General features: G+C 44.2%; 1 protein-coding gene across 3 annotated transcripts in view; it reads left to right on the top strand.

Moving 5' to 3' along the window:
* LOC144724944 (uncharacterized) overlaps nucleotides 1–21,366 on the top strand; it is a 222,556-nt gene that overhangs the window by 118,700 nt on the left and 82,490 nt on the right. For all 3 annotated transcript variants that reach the window (XM_078604272.1, XM_078604271.1, XM_078604273.1), the window contains exon 2: nucleotides 14,062–14,123. In XM_078604272.1, the coding sequence (XP_078460398.1) occupies nucleotides 14,062–14,123 (62 nt within the window). The remainder of the gene's footprint in view (nucleotides 1–14,061; nucleotides 14,124–21,366) is intronic.

Here is a 21,366-nt window from a genome sequence, read left to right as displayed (position 1 = left end):
CCAGTAATGTAATGGAACTTGCACGAACAGTCGCATCCACAACCTCACACCTTGGTCTAACTCGAGGTATACATACAACGCCACCACACCTCAAATGTTTTTATATGTCGTAGAGGTATTCATTGCTTCTGTTCCAATGTTTGGAGTATTGGTGTGCCACGTTCTGGCTTAAGTTCTGTGGGTTTCAGCTACTGATGTCTTAGCTTTTATAATGCAGTGTGGGCGAAATTAAACACCCCAACACATGGGCTGCTTGGCCTGCTAGTGGACCTGAACAGGTGTGAGCCACATTACCTGCACAATGAATTCGGTACGAATCGGGTAACCCAATCACCTTGTGCACACAGCCTTTCTTACTCAATATGTAGCTGCTCATACTATCCACAGGTATTGCTGGGGTCGTGGTGGCTATGCACGCGGATACTTCTTGGTAGCACTGGCTCACCACCCCTGCCTGCTGCATTCCAGCTTTTCGTGGTTCCTTCGCTATTGTGGGATGTAGTTTGCATGATCGACGACGCTATATGTTAATCCACTGCTCCATGAAGGCTACCTCACGGCCATGGCGGTTGTTTGACCACATTTCACCGTGTTGGGCAATGCCGATTTGGCGAAGGGTGAGGGAACATAATTGATCTGGCCACTAATGTTAGCCGCGGCCAGGTATTGAACTTCGGGAGTCAGGTTCACTGTGTGTTGAACTACCACAGAGCCCCCCTCGCTCCACGCATAGTATATACAGTATAAGACGTAATATGAAAATGGGCATAAAGTTTGGAACGCGAAAGCAATATGATAATAAACAAATAAACTATATTTATGCAGCTGGGTGTTGTACTGCAATTAAAATTGGTTTTAGATTGCAGTGATATATTTTGTTGTTAAAAGTAGTCGTGCCATTTAGTCTTGGGACTGCCAGAATAGTAACTACGGCTGTTACAATCCTGCTTTAAAAATACAGACAGTGCCGGTACCCTCTTAATAGATGCACGGGGAAATGCAGTTGCATGGTGGTTCAGCGTATTGTGCTGTGAACCCGTTCACCTTAGTTCAATTCCTAGCCACACCTGACGTCGGTATTTAGTGACACCTAAATAATCCCTCCCTCACCTTTACGAACCTGCACCACTGTGGTGAAGTATGGTTCAACAACCCCTATGACTGAAACGGCATGGGGAGGCCTTCATCCAACATTGGTTTGATACAGGGCCACAATCGTGAATTCATTACATACGATGATTTTGCACATTTATAGCACAACACGTGCACACAATCTTGCGTGCATATATATGGAGTAGTCACACGTGTGAATGCGTGCAAAGCATCTCAAACACATTATATATATGGCCTATATACCGTAAAATGCAATATACGCTATCCCCTCGTTATTCGCCAGGGATACGTTCCCGAGTTGCTCATGAATAGCAAATTCGCGGATAACGATATTGGCCTAAAAAAAATTTCAATACATAAATAAGCTATCTTCTTGGTTATTTCGGTAAAGTCACGTAGAAGGGGAAACAAAATAGTACTGTAAAAATGTTTTTATTTTATTATTTCCCTTCTACGTGACTTTACCGAAAGAACCAAGAAGATGAATCCCTGCAGTCACGAAAGCTTTAAATCGAAAAATTAAAATAAATAAGCTATTCAATATATGAAAATTATCCCATCATTTTATCTCATCACTTTCTCGTCACTTTACCTCATCACATTCTCTCCCTCGATGCAGTCGTGTAGAGTTCAAGAGGCGATTTGCAAATAGCCAAAATCGCCAGTAGAAAGTTTGTGAGTAATGAGGGAATACTGTCATCTATTTTCCAAGGAAAGCAACACTGAGTGCAAACACTCCATTTTTAGGAGGATCCTGTATTGCGATGTTGGCCAACACCAGTTAAGATTGCATGTTTTTTCTTAGTTAAGGTTGAAATTGTGAGAGTCCATGCAGAACAGGGGGAGAACACACAAACTCCACGCAGAAAGGCACCCAATTTAGGAATCGAACGTATATGTACGATTAAGGCTACAACCAATACAGTATGGCAAGGCTGCTGAAAAGCTTATCAGCTTGGTGCACGGTTAAGCCCTGCAAGTCAATACTGTCAGAGGAGTAATTTGCCCATCGCAGATGCAAAAACCAGACCTGACCGAACGACCACACCCAAATGCGATGAGTCTCATTCAGGCACGGTGGCCACGTGACACCGCCGTTTCGCCTCGGCGATCATGTTCTAAAGGACACGCCTTAAAGCTAAACTATGAACGAAACTATATATTTTTTATTTTTACAGGTGAGGACCCACTGAGCTGTACAGCTCTTTTCGGAAGCAACCTGGCTTATCGCAAAGGACAGCGCAACGAAGTGGCTTGTCGCGTGGACATTTATCGCAGCCATATACTCTCAACGCACGTTTCTAAACGTGGAGGGGAGATATCCACGTGACCACGGGGAGAGACACGCAAACTCCCAAATATACAGCAGGCGTCAGGGTCGGGATCGAACCAACGACCTCCTGTATACCCGGCGAGGTAGTCAACGGCCTAGTCTTGGAAAAAATAATAATGAGCCGCGTGTGTTGGCGTCATGGGTCCAAAGTTACCCAAAATAAAAACAAATTTACTTTAAAATTACTTAATTGTGAAACTCATAGCGCTTGTATGCCACCCCCACCCCCCTACTGAAATAAAATGATCAGAAGCCTCCTGCAAAGGTCTTGAGACTGAACGAGGCTTTCTGGGGGGGATTTTTTTTTGTTATAATAACAATAATGACAATGGTGTGATTTGAGAATGAAAGCGTAGAACAGAGCAGACTTGTTCATGGTGTATTCTGTTTGATCTTGAGTCTCGCTGCTCGCAGACATTTCACAGTGGTGCATTTGCCTTCTGACAATCATAGAGCTGACTCATAATGTAAGGAGGTGGGGGTCATAGGCGTATCTTGTTTCCGCACAAGAAGCTCGCTGCAGACAAAGCTTGCCATGTTACTACGCAAAGGCGTAGCGCTATAATATTAATAATTGCTTGTTTGCCCAGGGAAGTCACACATATAATGGTATGGCCATCACCCATGACATTGTACGTGTCTTTTTTTAGCTGTGGGTGGAATCCAGAGGAAACTCATGCAGAACAGGGGGGGGGGGGGAGAGAACATACATAGTCCACGCAGAAAGGTGCCCGAGTCAGGAATCGAACCCAGGTCTTTCTTACTGTGAGGCGCATGTGTTAGTTCCCACAGTGCCACTCCGCTACCGACGAGACGTAACAACGCGACAGGCGTAAACCGTTCACCCCCTTAAATTTAGATTTAAAGCTTTCGTGACTGCAGGGATTCATCTTCTTGGTGTTTTCGGTAAAGTCACGTAGAATGGAAATAATAAAAGAATAAATATAAAACATAATAAAATAATTCTCACGACGTTTCGGCCACAACGCAAGCAGCCGTCCTCAGGTGGAGAACAGGTCTATCGTTCACCCCCTTCTTCCGATTATGTAAAGATTTGGGATTCAGAGTCGCGATTTTATTTTTTAAAAATAAAATGTTTTGTTTACGTTGTGGTGAATGTAGCGGCCTCCAGTGGCTGCAGTTATAACCTGAAGCCATTACAGGCAAACTATACAAGTAACAAATACAAATATTCTTCCGCGCGTAATTTGATGCAGCTTAAGAAATGCTACGAACCGACTGCATCGCACAGCTCTACTCAGCACCGAAGATCCAGGCATCATGGAAATCTGAAATCCTCGGGGTTATGGGCAATATGAGGAGATGTTCCACCTCCCCTCCCCTTACATAACATGGTACAGTCCTGTCACGCTGTAAACGGATACCTCCGCTTGTGAACTTTGTGTGCAGCAGTCTCGTTTGAGCCAAGCATGTGCTCGTAATTAGCACCGGGATTCAACATTATTTTTAGGGGCGTTTTGTAGCCAGGGCGACCTTGTTGTTTGCCCCGTCTTGAATTTGTCTTCGGGCGGACACGTTAATCACGGCCCATCAATCGGTCATCTATTACTGGGCTGTGCATGCTGCATGCAATGCATGTATGAAGTGCGTGCGGTATGTGTGCACGTGTGTTGTACAAGCACAGGTGTGCGATGTTGATGAGCCCAGTGGGGTCAACACGCATGTCCTTGGTTGCTGCTTAGAGAAAAAGCAAGGTTGAAACTGTGTCACGTGACACGAGTCGTTATCTCCCGTGTCGTAACTGTGACCGTGATTGCCACGGGGTTAGTAGGAACGAGCAGTGATCGGGGGGGGGGGGGGGGCGAATAATACATATACAGGAATACCTTTCACTTTCGTCTGGTTAGGGACCAGAACATGAACGAATGACAAAAATGGATGAATGTCAAAGCAGAGCTTTTATTAAGCCTTGCAAATTAATTTTGGCCGGCGAAAAACGTACTTGCAAATAACTGCAGTAGCTATATAACGCACGCGTGCGAAACCAAAATAAACAGAAATAAAAGAAAAATAAACGTAAGAATAAATACATAAATATATCCAAACAAAACTAAATAAATAAACTAAATAAGCAAAATGTTACCTTGAAATATTTGTATTCTTGCGTAAGTAAACACTGTAGTATTATACTGTCATCACAAAAATAATGATTAATTGTTTACAGTATAATCACAGAAATGAGTAGAGTATTATTAATAATGTGTGAATGAACACAAATATAAGAGATGCTCACCGAACGACTTCTATTCAAAGACTGAACGAAAAAGACGGCGCGTGGCACGGACGTCGTGGAAAGTTTGGGGATGATATCGGATGAAGGAGGAAAGCCACGTGGACGAAATTTGAAATGTGGTTACAATTGAAAACGGCCTAGCGAAGCGACGAAAGTCAAGTGGACCAAAGTCAATGTATCACTGTGTATATATTGAAAAGGACATCCCATTGCAATACAAAGGGGCCCCCCAAAGTACGGGTTCATTAACCCATTTGCTGTACTGCCATTCCCAGTGGGGTTTTTGGGGAATCTTATACGGTCGTGTGATCCATCAACATTTTCATGCACTCCGCTGGATTGCAGTGCAGGTGAGTGTCAGGATACGAGGCTTAATTGTGTAAAACGTTGCAAACTACGGGGTCAGTTTCTCTACGCTAAATGAGTCACTGTAATTGACGTGCGACAGCTTACTGAATGAACCAATCAATGATAACGGTGCACAGTAATGGTTTATACTCTTTGGTTCTTTCGGTAAAGTCACGTAGCTATAAAATAAAATAAATCACGACGTTTCGATGGCAACACAAGCGGTCGCTCTTAGGCGGAATTTTTTTAAAATCCAGCAGTGGAACTGCTGAACCAGCGAGAGATCGAAACGTCGTGATTTATTTTCTTTCTCTACCTACGTGACTTTACCGAAAGAACCAAAAAGTATGGATTCCTGCAGTCACGAAAGCTTCACATCAAGTAATGTTTTACTTTCCATCGTGTTCCACTTTTCCTCTCGGCTTTTTGTGCGCGGCGAGTAAAGCCCTCTGAAAGGACGTCTTGCGCGCAGTATTTCATTCGCTGCTCGGCTGTCTAAAGCCTTTACTGAACGTGTAAGTTCGTTGCTCCTGAAGATGCTCCCTCCGCCACCCTGACCGTTTGCTCGAAGCAAGGGGGGGCCCTGTAAGGAGCTGCGATGAATGAATTGTGGTCACTTATTGACCCTGTGCTCCAGCAGACTGCGCCGCGTGGCGCGGCGTCTCTACGCCGTTGTGTCCACCGTTCGGGAAGGCTAGGAAGTGGCTGTGAAAACAATCTCGCGCCTCTCTTGGCGATCTCCTCTGTCAAATTCGAGGTCCGGGGATGAGGGCAGTGCAAATGATACGACGGGGACTCTGTCAACGCTTTTAAATTTAGTTTGAAAGTCTGTTTTTTATCGTTGGCTTTTCCCGTACTTTGATTGGGGTTTTACCTTGACGGTGTGAGTGTTATTGCTGGTTTTTATCTGAAATGTCAGGGTAGTTATTGTTAATATTATCAGATTTTTTTGCATTTCGGTTGGAATGTATTAATAAACGGGACTAGATCTTCTTGGTTCTTTCGGTAAAGTCACGTAGAATTGAAATAATAAAATAATAAAAATAAAACATTATAAAATAATTCTCACGACGTTTCGGCCACAACGCAAGTAGCCGTCCTCAGGTGGAGAACAGGTCTGTCGAGGAGACAGAGTCTGAAGAAGATGAATCCCTGCAGTCACGAAAGCTTTAAATCGAAATTTAATCGGGACTGGAGTTTTTAATTTTTCTTTCTGTACAACGTTTTAAGATTTTATTTTTAAATGAATGGTATATAAAGCGTCATCACAAAAAATCTGCACATGTCAATAGCATTGCACTTATATGAATACAATATTTATAATGACAATGTATTGGGTCATGTCTCGGTTTATAGATTTCTCGGTTATAAGGGCCATTGCTTGACATTTTACCTGTTACATATTTTAGGTGCTCTTGCAGAGTATTGTGGGTATCAAATATGTGATTAAACAGGTAAAAGTTAATCAAATGAGTGTTTTCTGTTCACCAGCCTATGGTTCTTCTGGACCAATAAAGTATTTCATTACTATTTTAGTCTGATTCTAACACCAAGAAGGTCAAAACGGGTAAAACAATTCTGCTTAAACATATTTTCATGAAGAAGACTGAATGGAAAGTGGCTTTTTAATATTGCTTATTATTAATATATTAATATTCAGCGGTGTTTTGATAGCACGCTCCAATTGTGCCATGACTCACACTTTACTTACTTGGGAGATGTTTGTGGAAAATTGGAAATCTGGATTTGTCCTGAGACTTAATGGGGCTTTCCTGCAGAAATAACTGACAAATCGGCTTTGACGAATTAAATGTTATTATAAACTAAATGTGGAAATATGCCACGATTATTTTTAACACGTAAAAGGTGAGTGATTTCCTGCGCAAATGAGCATTGAGGCAGCGCTCACTTACAGCCCTGAGCCAGTGGTGGAAATTCATCATTCCTATGGCAGGGGCGAGTCTCTCCAAAGGACAACCACTGTTGATCACCCCGCAAAGCGGTGCTCATTTTATCGATGCCAGAGGGATGATGGGCTGAGTGACCTCCAAACTCAGGATTTGACCTTGCAACCTTCTGATTGTGAGCCGACTTATCTGGCTGGTTACGGTGTTTATAACCCTTGACGTCTCAGCGTTGTGAGAAGCTTCGTTCGTGGAAAAAAATTATGCAAACGTGTGCTTCTGTGTGTGGGAGTAATTTGGCTGTAATTAAATTATAATGCACGCTATCATGATGTACATTTTTATTCGTAATTAATTTATTTTGGAGGTTAGATCGTCGTCGTGTAGCTATAATGTGAATGATTAACTGTAACCCTCCACCACCCATCCAAATTAAATCAAGTTGTCACGTCATGGGCAAAGAAGCCAATTTGTTCGGTGTATCAGCAAACCGGAGGAGGAATGTTGAGAAGCAAGCGAGATTGTGCTAGCTCTGTCAGGCGTTGGAGGGTCACGGTTAAGCATGTACTACCCTATCGCACGATTTAACTCAAGATAAACTAACAACGAATGAGCTCATCAGCCTACCTTGCACTCTGCTTTAACAAAATGTATTGCCGCAAGTGTGGGTACGCAGCAGCAGCAGCCACTGCTCTGTAAACAATTCAGAATATGCGAGACGAGCAGTGAATCGTAAACACGTGAGTGCGCGTGTGCGATAAACATTTATGGATCCCATTAAAATGACAACGCATGAAGATATGCACACACTGTACTTTTACGTACGTGTACGCTCATTCCAGCACGCATTTGCAATGGAACCTCAAAGGTCCTCCGTATAGCCATACTAAAATGTTGGACCAGCTGATGTTAGTAAGCACCTATTTAAACCATTAAAAAAATATATTTCAACTAATTTTATTTTAACAGGTGAGGCCCACTGAACTATATAGCTTTTTTTCAGTAGCGACCTGGCCACAAATGATAGCTCAACAAAGTAGCTTGTCACGTGGACATTTATAGCAGCCAAATATTCTATAAACGCACGTCGATTCTAAATGTGGAGGGAAAAACCGGAGGACCTGGAGAAACATCCACGTGACAATGGGGAGAACATGCAAACTCCAGATTTTCAGGCATCAGGGTCGGGATCGAACCCACAACCTCCTGCGTACCCGGCAAAGTAGTTAATTTCTCGCCACTGTGGTGCCCCTATTAAGCCTGGCACGCCACACGAGGGGTGGTGTGGCTTTCAACGTGGCTTTGGATACCATTGACTTTGACTTTGCTGGTTTATTCAGGATGTTTCTGTTGTGTGTCGTCGCTTTAGGATGTTCTCTGTTCATATTTAGTTTGTTGCGGTTGCACCCGACTCAAGAGCCGCATGGCTTACAGGGCTATACCTTATTAATTAAACTTGAAACTTGAACTTCCCAGTCCCAATGTTCCCAGACTGCACCAGGTACTCAGTTATGCCCAGACCAATCTCGAGGAGGCACAGGCCAAGCTTGGATGTCACTTTCCATTATCCATGGCAGGTGTGTAACGGTTAGTTTACTGGAGTGGCGGTCCAGAGGTTGCCAGTTCGGTTCCATCTGCAGGTCACGTGTGGTGCGGTAAAGTGTGGGTACTCCAACCTCTTACGGTGTCTGGCTGACGTGGAAGAGTAGACCAAATACCCGGTACAGGTAGTCCTCTACTTACGATGGAGATGCGTTACGACGATCCCATCGTAAGTCAAAAATATCGTAAGTCGAAGATGGCCTAGCCTACCCAGGAGTCTTAAAGAATGGCGATAATTTAGCAAAACAGAGCAATTTACAGTACTGTACTTTATAAACTATATACTGTATGTATGTATTAATTCTGATACTGTATTGCACAGTAAAATGTAAAGTAAAAAATAAGGCAAATTCTTAGCCTACCTATATGAACTGCAGTTTGATAGAATTTTGTCGTATCGCCATCGTAAGATCGAAATATCGTAAGTCGGACCATCGTAACTCAGAGACTATCTGTATAAGGGGCTCTCGAAAGCTCCCTTGAGTGGAGGCCCTTCTACCAGCAGTGGCGTAAGCAAGCGATTTCAGAGCTGCACCTTTAACTTTTTTATACCCATGGATGGAAATCGAGCCCAAGCGGCCGTGCTCATAGCGCAGTGCGCAAACCATTGCACCGCCGCACCCCACAATGGAATACGCAAACACCGAGACACATGCACACGTACACACTGTCACTTGAGCGCAGACTTTTGCACTTGCAAAGACACTATTGCAGAAATTCGTGCTCCATGGTCTCGTGTAGTCTCACTCGTGAATGACCATACGCACGTACCTGCACACACGCACGCGTGAATATGCCCTAAATGCACGCACACACGCACATGCAAGCATTACCCACCACATGCCATCTTCATCTGCCAACACACGATGCCAAACATCCTGCACTTATTTATAAAACGGTCTATTCGTTTATATGAGTCACGTTTGAAATGTTTGCCCTCCCTCTTAACATTAACCATATTTTCAGAAACATAATGATTAACATTAGCACTGTATTATTCGTGGCATCTGCCACCGTGTAGGAATATACGTTGATTCGTTGCCACGCGAATGAATACGAGGGGAGGATGGTTTTACTTGTAGTAATGGAGATGAGTTGACCCTGACTGGGAATTGGTTGCAATTTTCACTCTCACGCACCAATGCCCAGCCAAGTGAGCTCTCCGAACCATCACCACTGCCAGAGCGGGCCCCTTGATTTGTCATTTCTCCATGATTAACTGGCAAAATCGAATTAAACGTGATTAATTGCCATTGCAAACACAATTTTCACGGACGTTTATATACCGCCCCATGTTATTACATATGCATTTCCTACACATGATTGTGAGATATAGTAGTCGGTTTGAATGAGCAACTCTTGGCCACAATGCGGCCAATGCTCCGCTCAAGGGCTGGTCTCTCATCCCACCAGCGCGCAGGGAAATGCTGCTGCTAGCCGTTCTCCGCAGTCATCGTGGTTCACGATCGACATAAAAGAAAAAGTGCTCAACGTTTATTTACTCAAGTGACCCGCTAGGTCTAAAGAGGTCAAGGCGCAGCCTTGAACGTGTCTTTCTCACGCCACCACAGTCCACCAAATATAAGCAGACCTCCATTCTGTCTCCCACACATACACATAAATGATCTGTATTAATTCCTCGGCCCCTTGGCTTTCCAGACCAATGTCATCAAGCAGCCTTTGCTTCGGCAGGCAAAACTGGATAGGCCTCAACCGTCTGGGACTCATCCCGCGCCTCCTATTAGCACGATTGGCTATGTACGGTGCGAAAGAAGTTCAACATACATATACATCATGAGTCAACCTTCTTAAACACATGCTGTTGGATTATCAAACGTTATTGGCAAGAGCACCCCATATAAAATATTACTTTGGGCAATGCCTTCTGTAGCGTGTTTCCTCGAGTTTTAGGCCGAAGGCAACGTTCATCTTGCTACGTTAGATATTTGAAGAATAACCTTTTGCCTTTTACAAAAGCCTCTTTACAAAACTTGCCCAGTACTGTATTCACATATGCATAAGAAACAAAACGCCATTGTTCATTGATCACATGAACACCACACTGGTCTTCGCAAACACATTGGTATATAAGGCCCTTTTGTGGCTTTGAGATGTCATGAAGCAAGTGGACAGGCAGAATTGGGCTTTAGAGATTCAGGTTTGACGCTAGATTGTTTGCTACACATACCAACGTGTTACTTTTACAGTTGCTTTGAATAATGTGTTGTTTTAAGAGCAGTTGGTGCAGTAAATAGTTCGTTACCTTTTGTTGGCTTTTATTTTTTTTAACCTTTTAACTTTTCCAAATTCGGAGACTGGTGGTGTTGCATTTGGTAGAGAGGCTGGCGTAGCGTGGACAGACTGGTGCTGCATCTCCCGGCTTAGTTTCTCGAATCTTAATTGGAACCACAAGTTTCCCTTCGATGCGCTAATGCGGCCGTCTGGAACGCTCTTCGTGTACGTATGTATGCTGAACTTCTTTCGTAGCCGTGCGTGGACAACCGTGCTAATCGAAGACACTGGAGCTATGCACTTTTAAATCTCGATTGAAAACTAATTTCTGTAGAACTGCCTTTTTGTGTTTAGTTTGCTGTCCTTCCTCTGGACCTCCGATTAGCACGGTTGGCTACGTACGGTGTAAAAGAAGTTCAACGTACATACACTGAGGATCACAGACGCGCACATGATGGCAACGCCAAGGTCTGCTGAACAGAACATGTTTAGTGTGCTGAAGTCTGTCAACTATAGAAAAGGTACGGCAACACCGTAAAGCTAAACGTGAAATGTGTACTTTGAGGTGTAAAATAAGTGCGTGATAATTTTCACTATTTGATATGAAATACTGTAATCTGCACTGTAATTGAAGTATGTAATTTGTTTACACAATACATATTCATAAATGAAGCGATGTTAATTTGTACTTAAGCTGATAAAAATATGGCGACATAGAAGACTCATGTAATTGGTTTAGTCAATTAACAGTGCCTGATAAAAACAAAGTTTATATTAAATTAAAAAGGAACTTAAATAAATCTATCCTTCCTCTCACTTGCTTCAGTTGTCTTACATCACAGCCAATTAACAATCGCTTTAATGTCGTTAATTGCAACTGGAGTAGAGCAAATTACCAACACAAGTGACGATCGTTGTGATGTGAAGAGAAAACTAACCCCGGACTTTTGATCGCGCTCATTACACACAAAGTGCCAGAGGTGGGACAAAGTCATTGTTATGCAAGTCCAAGTCGAGTCGCAAGTCATCAAATTCATGACTCGAGTCTGACTCGAGTCCAAGTCACATGACTCGAGTCCACATCTCATAGGTGGGACAAAGTCATTGTTATGCAAGTCCAAGTCGAGTCGCAAGTCATCAAATTCATGACTCGAGTCTGACTCGAGTCCAAGTCACATGACTCGAGTCCACATCTCATAGGTGGGACAAAGTCATTGTTATGCAAGTCCAAGTCGAGTCGCAAGTCATCAAATTCATGACTCGAGTCTGACTCGAGTCCAAGTCACATGACTCGAGTCCACATCTCATAGGTGGGACAAAGTCATTGTTATGCAAGTCCAAGTCGAGTCGCAAGTCATCAAATTCATGACTCGAGTCTGACTCGAGTCCAAGTCACATGACTCGAGTCCACACCTCTGCAAAGTGCTTTCCACAAATGAACCACAATCCCTTGCTGATGATCTCGTCAAAGAGCATAAACCATCACGCAGCGGCCTTTGGCTCGCGATCGAACAAAGACGATCACTGCATCACTCCCTTTCAGATGGTGCTTCTGTTGGCCGTCTGGAAAGCTCTTCCGATATTAGGAAGCCACTGGAGCTATGCACTTTTACATCTACATTGAAAACTCATTTCTTTATAAATGCTATTTTGTCGTGACGTCTCGACGGGAAGATGCCGAGGTGCGGGCTTATGGCAATGTCCACGTGTGCGACTGCCATTGCTGTGGCAGACATCGTCAATTGTAACTACTCCGCTGTCATGTCGCAGTCCGTCAAGTAGAAAAACGCCTCTCGTGCCGTCAAATTGGAAAGGAAGGCTTACAATTGTGTGTGTGTATGTGGCAATAGTTAAACGTGTAGAAGCTATTTTATTAGGCTCTCGCCCAGGAATTTTCCCAATTTATTTTTTAAAATCTGAGTCACCAGGCCTGCACATTGTCGGCCTTGCTAAAAGAAAGCGTTGCCATTGTGTGATTTCAGTAGCCTCACAACAGTACTAAGCCACTTGTGTTTAATCTCTGGCTGGTAATGGGTATTCAAGGTTTCAATATTGTACACATGTTTTAACCCCCCCCCCCCCCCCATTTTCTACACGGACGGACTGTGCAATATCCAGCTATGAATATGTCATCGTTATACTATATATTGATTCCGATTGGCCACAGTCAAAGATTGGACTCAAGCTTAGTGAGTGCAGTGGGTGGCTTTGTCAACTAATTCAGTATATTCTGCTTCAACTTGTAATTTATAAAAATGCGGTAATTTTTTTTGCAGCTATAAAAAGATTATGAAAAAAACTATTTTATCATTCAACATTGAGGAACGCAATGTCCTTTGACAAAGGGGGAAAAAACTTGTACGGGGCACGCATGACATGGTGCATCACCGAGCGTTGATCAGAGATTCTCTTAGCCAATGGACATCAGCAAGAGTTCTGTGGCGAGCTCCAGGCTCGAGACAAGGTGAGGCCCTGCCTTCTGCAGAGGCCCTCAGCCTTATTGGTAGGGCAGCCCCCCAATTAAGGCCCTGTATATCAGGCTTGTCGTGTCAGTTGAGTGTGAGGGGGGGGGGGTAGTGTATAGGGGACTACACCTCTCTCATTAAGGTTCAGCACTCCCTCCCCCCACTTATAAATTCTTATAATAGTCAAGTCATGTTGGTGCAATATTCCAGAATCAGAATCTTTATTCATACCGGAGGAATCTGATGAGCTATGAAGCCCTTTTTAAAAAAAATGTCCAGTAGGAACGAATCAGAAAGTTACAACAACAAACAATACAAAACAAGTTAGAAGTGCACAGTATAGGAAAGGTAAACAAATCTCCAAAAAATATATATTTTACCGGGTAAGGCTCACTGAGCTCTTAGCTTCTTTTTCAGCAGCGACCTGGCCACAAATGGTAGCTCATCGAAGTGGCTAATCACTTGGAAATGTATAACCACCAAATAATCCGGATTATACATATTTACATGGGGTGGTGACAGCTAGGGCAAATAGAAGCAAGCAGATCATATTGTAACTCATTCTGTTCAGCGTTTGTTTAACGTTTGCGTAGCATTGACTGTCATGCCCCTGCACCCCCCCCCCCGGCCCCGCCTTTAAACAAGGTCATGCCACAGTTTTGCCGGTGTATAATAATATAACACTCACTGTACCTTGAATGTGGTAATATTATTATCATTGTGAATGAATGTTCTTTGTCCTATTCAGGTTTTCAATGGGTCCCCTCATTCATTTTTCATGGCTTTTGCTTGTGCGTACGTTGCTTGCAGATGAGCGTGAGCGCGTGCAGAAGAAGACCTTCACAAAGTGGGTCAACAGCCACCTGGTCAAGGTAAGCATCATCATCATTATTACTGTCACTCTTTTTTACTCAGGGACACCTCACCGAGTCTGCTGGACTCGTTCTCAGGAGGGTCCTGCCGAGATTTCTCAGTCGGGGGGCTGTGGCGATGATTTTTGATGAAAGATTATTCCTATTTAATTCAAAATCAGGAAATTGTGGTGTCATTATAGTGAAGTCCTGATATGTATGTGTGTTGAAACTTGTTTTGCACCATACGTAGCCAACCGTGCTAATCGTAGGTGGTGGGGAAGGACAACACACTAAACATAAAATGCAATTCTGAAGAAATTCGTTGTAAATTTATATTCAAAAGTGTCTAGCTCCAATGGCTTCCTAATACAGTATTGGCAGAGACCCATCGAGACCCACAGAGATCCAAAGACTCATATAGAACTACAGAGACCCACAGAAACCCATAGAGACCCATACTCATATGTATAGTATATATGTTGAACTTCTTTCGCACCGTATGTAGCTAACCATGCTAATCGGCGGTGGTGGGGAAGGACAACCAACTAGACGCAAAAAGGCAGTTCTAAAGGAATGAGTTGTAAATTTAGATGTAAAAGTGCATCGCTCCCAGTGCGTTTGTATATCAACATACACGAATTAATTACAGCTCATCTCAATCCACCAATGGATTATGGCCTCCCGTTGTTGGTTTTGGTTGTATATTTTGACCATACTTCACCACGGTGGTCAGTGCGGGTTAGCGAATGTGAGAAGAAGCTAGGATGATGTCGGAGGTCACTTGCCACTCGTACCAGCTGCAGCAGGAAATCGAACTCGGGCTGCCTGGTTCATAGCACAGCGTGCTAACCACTGTGCCACTACTTCACCCAATCCATGTGTGCGTATGTCACGGCATATGTTTACAGTAAATTGGCCAGACACGTTCGTGTCACCGCATGGAGTCGGTTTACCCAGCCTGTTTTTACATAAACAATACAATGTTAACCTTAGTTGAACAACTAAATGATGTGGGTTTGATAATTATAAAAAAAAATCGTGATGTGAAGCCCATTGTCAATCCACTGCTAGATGTATGAACTTCTTTTGCACCATATACGTAGCCAACCATGATAATCGGAGGCGCAAGTAATGTACAGCCTTCCCGTGCCATGTCGGTCATGTGAGTTGTAAAACAAAACAAATGCAATTATGTAATGTTCGGCCTTTTGACGTGGGCTATTGTGGATTACACAGCGATGAACGGTGCATGACAAACACATCTGCAGGGCAATGAGCCTATTGTAGGAGGCAGTACACAACAATGAGGGGCCCTTACCTTTCTGTGCAGCTGTTCAGTGTTTTTCACCATACGTCTGTGTTTTGCTCCAAGCTTTTTAGATTCTTGCTTGATCACAATCCACAATCCATTGCTGGATGGAGGCCTCCCAAAGCCTTTATCTCCACCAGCTATATCATCCTTTATCATGACTTGTCTTGCGCAAGCCCACATCATCTTCACAGTCCATTTCATGTCTCTAACGTGCGTATGTTGAACTTCATTCGCACTGGATGTAACCAACCGTGGTAGTCGGAGCTACGGGATGAATTGTTCGTGTGTACATGCCTGTTAACACAGATAAAGACAAATATCCCCCGTATAGCCTTAACAGACTGTTGAGGCAAGTGCTGTTAGCGCGCACCTATGAAGGCCGGCCTGGCACACGAAGGGGTGGGTGGCCAGAACCACCGCCTTTGTGGCGATTTTTACACACCACCGTACAAGGTACTCATTTGAGGCTGAGTCGACCTAGGGGAGGCCCAGAAACTGTTCAGATAATCGTCACTGTTGTTGGCCGTGAGCGGGAATCGAACTATGGTCGGCATGTTGTAGTGCAGCACGCTAACCCTACTCACTATGCTTACTAACTCACACGTGCACACATACAGATATTTGTACATACATGCTAACTCACATGTGCACACATACAGATATTCGTACATACATGCTAACTCACATGTGCACACATACAGATATTCGTACATACATGCTAACTCACATGTGCACACATACAGATATTAGTACATACATGCTAACTCACATGTGCACACATACAGATATTTGTACATACATGCGAACTCACATGTGCACACATACAGATATTCGTACATACATGCTAACTCACATGTGCACACATACAGATATTCGTACATACATGCTAACTCACATGTGCACACATACAGATATTTGTACATACATGTGGAGTGTCAACGATTCGGAGACGACGGAGTTTCTAGGAGGCACTTTCTTTATTAACAACTTTCACGGTCTGGTCCGCACACTCTCTACAGTAGCTTAGCCCAGCCTGTACACAACACTAGCCGTCTAACACTGACGGCGCTGACTGAGATAGCCAACTACATAGCGCAATATCTAGCGGAGACGTTTAGCGATGACGGCGACAAGACGACAGAAACAACGAGATGAGTCAACTCCCAGAACCGGCAGCCTTGATCCCCCCGCTCTCGGCTCCTTTTATGCTCCCAGCGCGGCCTGGCCCCGCCCTGACCGCGCCTCCCTCCTCGAACCCGCTAGCAGGTTCTAGGGGCCTCCAGCCGAGGTCTTCCATGACCCTTGCCCTAGTTCCTCCGCTCTGCCCACACCCCGTGCACACCCTCACCGGCGCGTGTACTGCCTGTCCGCCACAGCTTCCGCTGCTGTCCACCAGCCGGCACTATTACACTACACATGCTTCAGCACCTTTACATGGAATATAATGCATTTGAGCGGTCGTCCACTGAAGTGGCAGGTGGATTATAACATCGCAGAATCGTGAGAGGTAGTGGTGGCTTTGGGAGACCTTCATCCAGCAGTGGATTGACCATGGCTGCTGGTGATGATGATGATGATGATCATGCCGATATAGTACACACTTGAAACACGGTGTATAAAGATATTTTATGTTAAGCTTTTTTTTCTCACATTTATCTACCACAAATGATTTTATATTCTGCCTGGAGGAGTTGTCAGTCATGTCTGGTTGAATGGCATGAAAACTTTCGAGTTAAATTCCTGCTTTGATAACAGAGGATTTTTCGGGGGACTAGAAAAACCTGCACCAAAGCTGCTGTAGCAATTGGCATTCATCAGCTCACTGATGTGAATTTTACAGCCTCCCTTGTCATTACATGAATGGTATTTTCCATAACACAGGTTCCTTTTGGGTTAGATCGCATAAATATAAATGTGTCGTGAGAGCCCTCCACCACCCGACATAGCCAATTGGTAAAGGTTTGTCACATAAACAGAACGTACCGATTCGTGCACTAGTTCAGCACACCCGGTGTGCTGGAGCGTAAACCCACAACATTTACAATTCGAGTACGATGTTTAGCCGGTAATTACAAGCAGCCTCATCAGGCGACAGCCAGAATTGTGACAAACCTTACTAATTGGGGGTTTAACGACACTTTTATATATTTACGCGATCTAACCCAAAAAAGCCTCTTGGATAATATTGGTTGCGAAAGCCTACGTGTTAAATGAATGGTATTTAAATTACAAATACAGTTATGCCCATCGCATTATTGTGACCATATGCACAATTGTGGGATTATTTTATTAATATTTAAAACGTCATTAACGTGCAACGTGTAGATAATAAATGTTCAAATGAGCTTCATGCGGAACCTGTAAAATATTTGAATGTGACCTATGAGAACATCACACTCTGGTCTGCTTTGAACGATGACAACATGCATTGCAGTTTTCAATTTACATCACGTGGGATGGTTTTGAAGGTGGCTTTGTGGCTCAGGGATAAAAATTCCTGGGTTCAAATCTAGGCAAATATAAAAAAAGTTATTAACTTTCTCGAGCTGACCAGGTGCTGAATCAGTGCCAGTGAGCACCTGGCTTTGAATCCAAGCAGTCACATGTGACTAAGCTGAAAATTCATCACATTCGTCACTGTGGGCCTTAAAAAGGAACATCGCAAAACAGGTGATGTTTCAGGTTATGGCCATTCTGCACAGCACATGCCTGGGATCATGTAAGTGTATTGATGGTCTTGGCAAGGTCTCCAATGACTGCACACACACCCCAAAAAATCACAATAAATGTATTTATGCACTTAATTTGACTAAATTCCAGCTGTGTTACTTATAAATAAATAAGTATTCAGTGTTGCCTGCCCTGTGCAAAACTCTACTCACAGTGGCAGAGAAGGGTGGGAAAGCGCTTCCGCCTACTTTGTGAACCCAGGATCACGAGAAGGGATTTCGAGGGTAGCTCTGTGGGATCTCCAACACGAGGGGTGCGCACCACTTTGTGAGACGTACAAGTGGATACTTGATCTCGTGGCATGACATTGGTAGCAAAAGTGATATACAGTGGAGGTGAAAATTATAAAAATGTAAAGCAATGTAGATTTTTTTTTTCCCATGGGACTGTTCTCCAATGTGGAGGGGTATAGTGCTATGATGTGAGCTTTCTAATTTTACACTTTGCCTCATGACACAATGCTGACAGCACAATTGGGTATACATGGGTATACAATTATGGGAGTGTCACAAGCATAACCATGGACATATGTGGTATGTCCTAGGCATTGCCACCTGCCTTTTCTGTGGAAAGCCGACCAAACACTTAGAATATCCAGCTGCTCACTCTTACGAACGCACACTTTTGAGCGGCTTCCATTGCACTTAATTCCTTTAAGGCCACGCGTGCGCATTTCCCTCCTTCACAAGCGCGCCCTTTGTTGGAGGCCTCCCGGGTCTCCTGTTCCCACGTGATCCAGAGTTACTCATTCGCTGTGGAAATTCCGTTATTTAAGCAGCTCCATATCCCCCGCTTGGCGCCCTCGCTTCATCCACTCAGTGTTTCCACTTAGAAAACGGCGATCGAGCGCTGGCGAAGAGGTGGACCTGACCCCGTTTCGTGCCATGCGAGGAACTGCGCAGGGCCACACCCTTGAGCGAGAAAAAAAAACCTTTCGAAACGATCGCTGCTGGGATGCATCGGTATGCCAATTCCAGTCGGCGCGTCGTTTCAAGCAACTCACACCCGCCACCACCACGGTGGAGTTCGCTGGTGACAGTGACCAATTAATTGATTCGTTGTGTTATCTTTTGACCAAGTGACACCCCCACCGGAATCCTTCATCTCCCCTTGTACAAATGGAGACCTGAATTCCCACGAATGAGGCGTGGCACTCGAGTTGAAACTGGCACGCCCTTGCGGAAACTCGTGAAATTTGTTCAATATTGCATTTAAAGCAGTGCACTTAGATATGGCAACGAGGCAGCGTGTGAAAGCAAATTGAGGTTTATTAGTGACACCAAGGCCCTAGCACAAATCTGCGTGACTTCGTTAATTGTCCCACGCTAGAAGGAGTAACTAAACACATTATGCAGGGCCCATCTAAAGTGCTGTTTTTAGTGATGTCTTTGCCCCATTGACCTATAAATAAGGCTGATAACATCACATATCGATCAAAGCACCACGTCAGTTTCGATGCTCCATTACTTCGGATGGGTCATTGACTTTCGATTTTAAATATGATTTGTAATTTTAAATAGTTTGTCTAGAAATGTTAAGACACCGTAATAGTGGCAGTATAGTTATTCTGTGTTGCTCTGTAGCAATCTGGTATGCGGCCCATAAAAGAGAATTCTGCTCTTAGTTTTTTCGGTAAAGTCACGTAGGAAAAAAAATAAATTAAAATCAATAATTAATTTTTATTCTTTTATTTTTATTAATTTTAATTTCATTTTTTACCTACGTGACTTTACCGAAAAAACTAAGAATATGAATCCTTGCAGTCACGAAAGCTTCAAATCTAGAGAGAATTCTGCTGCCAGCAGTATAAGTCACACCGGAGACTCGGGGGCATTATGTTCCAGTGTGCCGGCCTGGCCTGCCGATCTGGTTGATTTGGGCCATAATTCATTGAGACTTCTTTACTGTGACCACATGGGCTCTGCTCAGAGAAGGACGGGGAGGGGGAGCAACAGAGAGAAAGGCAGACACGCAGGCTGTTAGCAAGTGCGTAGGACAAGAGAGACGTGGAGGTGACTAGAGAGAGGACATTTACAAATGCTTCATATGCCTCTGGACATGGAGCCACGGAGGTGAAACACAAAGCGATTGTTTGTATGAGCACAGTACACAAAAAATAGGTAAAGACAAAGGTGGAGCCCTGCAATTGCCTGCTCACGCCCGCACTGCTGGCGGTGAGGTCCCCCACTAGAGGGAGCGCTAGAGAGCCCCGCGAGAGGGTACTTTGGCCTACTCTTTCACGCTCGACACACATCTTGGAAAAAGGGGGGGGGGGGGTGGTTTCCCACACTTTATCCCACCACACGCCATCTGCCCATCGACTCACTGCGGTTTAACCTTTATAGTGCTCGGTGGAACGAGGCGGCGAAGAAACTATCCCCCCCCCCCCCCCATTGCATCAACTGCTGCAAGTCCAGTGTGACAACCACAGCACCTACCGCAGCAGCAGAAGCATCAGCATCCACACAAGTATAGGAGAATAAATATATCGGGAGAGGGCAAGATTCATTGGCGGGCAAATGATTCGAAGTCGTTATTTAAGAGTCAAGAGTAACTCGCTTCAATGTCATCGTCGCGGATTTCATCTCCGCTGAAAGCACCTTGATGCCATCTCGCCCGGCGTTCTTCACCGTAGATAAGAGTCGCCCCCGCACATTTGCAATCCATTGTGAAACCCACGTGTGCCCTGGCATCAGCACTCCCGTCTCCTCCACTCACCCCTCCATGCGTGTTATTGCTCTCAGCTGCCATTCTCTTAGTACCTTTGTCATCGTAGTTACCACTGTGCCCTTTCTCATCTTGAGTACCGTGCGCTGCTTATTTTTTCTCTCTCTGCAAATCGTAGGTTAGCGGTGTCTCAGATTCAAGTTGTTTCGCCTGACTCTTTGCATCTCTTTGAGCTACCCCATGCATGCACTTCGTATGCCTCATTTCCTAATCATTCCTATAACATCCGTTGTCAGTGACCTTTTAAAACAGTCTGCCTCAGCAGCAGGCCATGCCTTCCCACGTGATGACAGACGCTTGTGTTGCGCCCGAAACGTCGTGATTTATTTTATTTTATACCCATGTGACTTTACCGAAAGAACCAAAGAGTATGGATTTCTGCAGTCACGAAAGCTTCAAAGCAAGAGTGACCTATAGTATAACATTCTTGGCAGCACGCATTACAGCTACACGCCACCATAGCAGTAATATTAACTAAATACTTTGTTTACA

The sequence above is a fragment of the Lampetra planeri genome, chromosome 22 (genome assembly GCF_965212315.1).
Source record: "Lampetra planeri chromosome 22, kcLamPlan1.2.h2, whole genome shotgun sequence".
Classification (NCBI taxonomy): domain Eukaryota; kingdom Metazoa; phylum Chordata; class Hyperoartia; order Petromyzontiformes; family Petromyzontidae; genus Lampetra; species Lampetra planeri.
The sequence above is the reverse complement of the archived record's forward strand: the minus strand, read 5'-3'. Positions and strand labels throughout refer to the sequence as shown.